The following is a 5,817-nucleotide window of genomic DNA, read 5'->3' on the forward strand; positions in this document are numbered from 1 at the left end:
GAGATTAGGCTGGGGCACTGGTCTTCCATGAAAGTCCCCCCGGTCGGCGCTAACAGGCGGCCAGTGCCGGGAGCCGCTGGTGTGGCCTCTGTTGCCTCCTCTTCATATAACAACGCAAGGTGGGTATAATCACCGCACTAGACGGGTGAGAAAACTGACGTTTGGAGGGTTAAGTGTCTTTCCCACTGCGTCATCAAAAATGAGTGTCAGCGCCAGGATTTAAACCCAGGTCTGTCTTTCATTTATTAGTTCCTCCATTCAACATCCTACTGGGCACCAGGCGTTGGGCTAGGAACTGGGATTCAACGGCTGAGCATGAGATACACAGAGCCCCTGCCTTCCTGAGACTCAGGAGTCCCTCGGTGAGGAGATGGCAGGGTGCCAGGAGAGCATCCGTGTATGGGGCAGATTCATGTCCCCTCCTTCCCCCAAAGGTTAGGGTAGTCCCCGGAACCTGAGAATCGGTACCCTTACGCAGCAAAAGGGACTTTCCAGATGCGATTAAGCTAAGGGTTGCAAGATCAGGAGACGCTCCTGGATTATCTCAGTGAGCCCAGTATAATCACAAGGGTCCTTGTAAGGGAGAGAGGGGGGCAGGAGGGTCAGAGTTGGCGAGATGTGAAGATGCTATGCTTATGACTTTACAGATCGAGGAAGGAGCCAGGGCCAGGGAATGCAGGACGCCTCTAGCACCTGGAAAAGGCCAGGGCACACACTGTCCCCCGGAGCCTCCAGAGGGAGCGTGGCCCTGCGGACACTTTGATTTTAGACAGTGAGACCTTGTCAGACGTCTGACCTCCAGAACTGTTAGAAAATAAACGTGCGTTGTTCAGAGCTGCTATGTTTACTGTCATCTGTTGCAGCAGCAACTGGGAGCTCATACAGTGGGCATCAACCTCCAACTTCACTTTGCTAGGCTGAGACCTAAGACACAGACAGGAGTTGGGCAGGAGATGGAGGTGGCAGAGATAGCAGTGAGAAGAGTGCAAGCGGCCCAGACGGGGCAGAGACCAGAAAGGCAACTCAGTGAGCCACGGGAGGGCTGAGGTCCACGTGGCCCTGGGAGTCCTACTAAGAAATCTGCGCCCCAGGAGAGACGGGAACCCTCCCGCACGGTTGGTGGGAATGTAAATCTCAGCCACTATGGAGAACAGCATGGAGGTTCCTTAAAAAACTAAAAATAGAGCTGCCATATGATCCTGCAACCCCACTCCTGGGCATATGTCCAGAGAAAACCATACTTTGAAAAGATACATGCACCCCTATGTTCATAGCAGCACTATTTACAACAGCCAGGACATGGGAACAGCCTAAATGTCCATCGACAGATGAATGGATAAAGAAGATGTGGCACATATATACAATGGAATATTACTCAGCCATTAAAAAGAATGAAATAATGCCATCTGCAGCAACATGGATAGACCTAGAGATCGTCATACTGAGTGAAGTAAGTCAGACAGAGAAAGACAAATATCATAGGATATCACTTATATGAGGAATCTAAAATGAAATGATACAAATGAACTTATTTACAAAACAGAAACAGACTCACAGACTTAGAGAATGAAATTATGGTTACCAGGGGGAAGGATGGGGGGAGCGATAAATTGGGAGTTTGGGATTGACATGTACACACTACTATATTTAAAGTGGATAATCAACAAGGACCTACTGTATAGCACAGGCAGCTCGGTTCAATATTATGTAACAACCGAAATGGGAAAAGCATTTAAAAAAGAATAGATACATGTATATGTATAACTGAATCACTTTGCTGTACACCTGAAACTATCACAACATTGTTAATTAACTATACTCCAATATAAAATAAAAAGTAAAAAAAAAAAAAAAGAAATCTGCACCCCATCCTGAGTCAACAGGGATCCTGGGGATGGGAGGGGGGGAGGTCACAGGATGAGAGGTTCAGATGTGTGTTTGGGTGAAATCGCTGTGAATGCTTAGGAAGGTGGCTTGTAGGCGGCAGGAGTAGATGCAGGCCTGCCTGTCAAGAAGCCGCTGTGGACTTCTAGGTGAGAAGTGGGGGTGGCCCCCCCAATGTGTGCTCTTTCTACTAAGCCACACTGCACACCCAGCTTATCTTCTTGTATTATTTTTGGTTACACACACACACACACACACACACACACACACGGCCCCTGACCAGACTGGAAACCTACTAAGGAATGTACTTATCTTTGAGTTAGCTCCCCGCTGTGTCGAATGCCATGCCTGGCAAATCCTGAGGGCTGAGGAAAGGTTGACTGCGCTGAGCTTGTAACATATCAAAGTCTAAACCTGCCTGCCACCTAAAGTACACCAGCATCAGGTGGTGCTCTTAATTATACATGCACCAGCTTGGAACCGGATTCATTACTCACATCTCTGTCACAACACCACGAAGCTCGAAGAACTTAGACAGCAACAGGGAGAACTGAGCTAACGGGGACTTGAGTAGGTAGAAGACAGTTTCCTAAGAAAGCTCAAAGCCATCCTTCCAGGGGTAGATGTCAAATGCTCAAGAGAAAAGAAGTAAAGTAACCTCAAGGCAAATGGCTGAAAACTGATTTTGAGAAAGGAGAAACGAGGATGCCCTAGGTGAATCCAGAGAATCATTTCCCACCTGCCAACGTGAGCGCCCGATAAAGAGTTACCCCCAAGGTCTGACCAACACAATGAGACAATACGACTGGATCTCCAGTTTATCGAAAATGTAAATAAGAACAGGTAATCGGACCGATATCAAAAGTCTCAAATTCAGGTAAAGGATTCAATGTCTGAACATCACAGAATTTCAATGAAGGGGCTATATGATCACAGTATGTCCAAATCAGTCTAATTCTAAATCACACTTAGTATATTTCGAAATCTGCTGAGGATTCGAAACCAATATCTACCCAACTCCAAAGCTCGGGATTTGCTCCCACCTAAAGGAAAGACTGCACTGAACAGGAGTAAACAACCCCTTAGTAGCCCCCTGCTTCAGAAAGGAAATAAAGAGCTGGGAGGGACGAGCTTGCAATTCAAAGCACATGAGTCTGCCACTTTGGGGGGAGTTTGCACACTTCATGCATACATTCCCTGACTTCAGGTTCTCATCCTGTACAATCTCTAAAATTTTCCATCACTTTTCTAGTATATAAAAAAGAAAAAGAGCAGAGGATTTCTGAATAACTGGTCTAAAGTCCAGTTTCTCTTCCATAAGCAGCTCGTCAGAGATTTGAAAACAAGATTTCTGATGTTTAAAATGTTGTGGATTTCAACATTTAAATGTGACAAATTCATCCTTGGGCATGGAAGTGTTAATCATTATTTGATTACTATTCCAAGCTACTAGAGAACGTAAGTAATTAACAAATAGAATATTCTCCACCTGCAGAAGCCAGTTCTCACAGAGAATGCATGATGGCTGTCTAGAAGCAGAAAACAGACTTTAAAAACATAGATTACATTAAATGAAATACTTAATGCTTATTTTTATTACTTCTAGATAAACTGCTTGGAATTCAGGGCTTCTTCTTACTGTGGGAATGAAAAACAAATTAAATTCCAATATCATTCCTCTTAAAAGAGATTACAGGGACTTCTCCGGTGGCACAGTGGTTGAGAATCCGCCTGCCAACGCAGGGGACACAGGTTTGATCCCTGGTCTGGGAGGATCCCACATGCTGCGGAGCAACTAAGCCCGTGTGCCACAACTACTGAGACCGCGTACTGCAACTACTGAAGCCGGCGTGCCTAGAGCCTGTGCTCCGCAACGAGAAGCCACAGCAATGAGAAGCCCTCGCACCGCAACAAAGAGTAGCCCCCGCTCGTCGCAACTAGAGAAAGCCCGCGTGCAGCAACGAAGACCCAACGCAGCCAAAACTAAATAAAAATTAAAAAAAAAAAAGAGATTACAGGCCAACATTTTAGTTTATATGCCTGTCTGTAAACAGGAGCAAGCAAAGACTTATCAGCCACACGTTCAAGGCCTTGAGAACAGGCTCTGTGCTCTTCTCATGATCAGTTAATGGAGAAATATCCTTTGCTTGAAAGAAACAAAGCTGGAATCTTAAGACTAAATAAACACTCAAGAGTAAAAGAAGGCATTTTATTTCCTTGTCTTGTTGTCACTCAAAATAATCTTTTCCAAATGGAAAGCAGAGATCCCGAATGATTAAATTTTAAAGTCAACCTTTTCTGTTTCCCAGGCAAAGGGTTATTTCTCTGCAGTTAACTTAGTATATAGTTAATCATCATCTTCGTTGTTTGGGCGTAATTTCTGCATGAGAAACACAGCCTAGTTAGTACTTAATTACCTCTATTTTTTGTGGCGCTGTTAGCAGGACAGAAGCAACCAAGGATCCTGCAGAAGCCCCGGCAAAGGCCTTGACATTCTTCAGGAGCTTTTTGCCGTGTTTGCAAAGTGCGGATGCTGCCCCCAAGTGGTAAATGCCAAGAAACCCACACGCTGCAAACGACAAGTTGATGTGCTTCATTCTAGCTGTGAAATTGGTGACACAAAACCCAAAAATGCCCATAAGTTGGTATAGTTTGTTCCACATGCTGTGTACTCTTATGCTAGTCATCATTCCAAGGCTTTCTTTTATATACAGAATTCTCTGTTCTAAGCATAATCTTTTCAATTAAAGTCTAATTAAACACCCAAAGCTTTCAAGGAAACTTTTCCCTCTCTCACCTTGACCCACTACAATCATATTAATTAAAAAAAAATTACAACAGTCTATATTTGTTCAGTACATAGACTATGCAACCTACTTTTTAATTACTTGGCAAAAACCAAATGGTTAAATTCCAATTGGCAAGGCATTTGGTCCTTTTTTCTTGACCTTTTGATACTTTTGGGGGTGTGGGCTACTGGTAAAATCATTAGAGATGTTAGCAAACTTCAAATGAAAGACACATTTGCTCTTTGCGAGTGCATCAGTGAATTTAAAACAGATGTCTTGGCTCCCCACCATTTCCATCGTAAGCATCCGTTTTTTGTTGCTGTTGTTTTGTTTTTTTAACCTGATGCTCTCAATTATTCAATAATGCAATACTCAATTATTCAACAATGCAGTGTATTTCATAGCCAAGTTTCTCAAGACAAACTGAGGTCATGACTGGCGAGGGCCACTGGAGGCTCAAAGAAATGACATCTGCATCACCTGATACTTGCAACAAATCTAACAATGAAACTATATTTCACGAAACTTCAGGGGGAACGATTTCACCACGTGTATAAAACAGTGCCCCCCCCGCCGCCAAAACTGCTCCCCCTGGATGCCCTCAGGGGTTTCTCGGGGGTCCCGGGACCTTCAGATTGGGCACTTGGCCCCGGCCTGGAATTTAGGAACCGAAAACCCTCGTTCTGATGCGCGGAGCCAGGCCCTGTGCGAAAGGAGGCTCAGTCGCTGCAGCCGAGCCCCGGTTTGGGTTTAATTTCTTCAGATTGGAAAAGGGAGAAAGGGATGGGTCTCCAGGGAGGCCGACCCAGCGTGCGCAGGCCCAGTGTCCCCCCCATCCTGCGGTCTGGGGGTGGCGGGACGAGGGTCGCTGCTGCAACACCCCCAGGGATGCCTACGCGGACCCGCTCGCCCGGGAGCCACCTCCGGGGGTCCGGAACCTGCCCCCCGCCCCCCCCGCGCTCCGCCCTACCAACGCAGGCCTGAGGCACTTCCGTGTAGAACATCGTCCCCCCCCCGCCGCCCCGCACGCCCTGTCCCTTAACCGGAGGGCGGGGCAGGGCCGTCACTCAACCCGGCCCCGCCTATCAGGGCCGCACCACGCCCGCCCAGGAAGCTTCCGCACAAGGGATTGAGGCCGGCCTAC

General features: G+C 46.5%; 1 protein-coding gene across 18 annotated transcripts in view; it reads right to left on the reverse strand.

Moving 5' to 3' along the window:
• The window catches only part of PNPLA4 (patatin like domain 4, phospholipase and triacylglycerol lipase), a 110,305-nt gene that overhangs the window by 103,447 nt on the left and 1,041 nt on the right, over positions 1 to 5,817 (reverse strand). For 5 of the 18 annotated variants that reach the window (XM_082448149.1, XM_082448153.1, XM_082448152.1 and 2 more), the window contains exons 1-2: positions 5,644 to 5,663; positions 4,302 to 4,486 (exon numbers count right to left, since the gene is read on the reverse strand). The exons of 2 other annotated variants lie outside the window; for them this stretch is intronic. In XM_082448149.1, coding sequence (XP_082304275.1) covers positions 4,302 to 4,481 — 180 coding nt within the window. In that variant the 5' untranslated portion in view covers positions 4,482 to 4,486; positions 5,644 to 5,663. Of the gene's footprint in view, positions 1 to 4,301; positions 4,487 to 4,961; positions 5,018 to 5,301; positions 5,386 to 5,643; positions 5,693 to 5,817 lie in introns of those variants that run through there. 11 more of the 18 variants (XR_014259159.1, XM_082448138.1, XM_082448139.1 and 8 more) reach the window with 9 other exon arrangements.

This window comes from Balaenoptera physalus, assembly GCF_965194825.1.
Source record: "Balaenoptera physalus genome assembly, chromosome: Y".
Classification (NCBI taxonomy): Eukaryota; Metazoa; Chordata; class Mammalia; order Artiodactyla; family Balaenopteridae; genus Balaenoptera; species Balaenoptera physalus.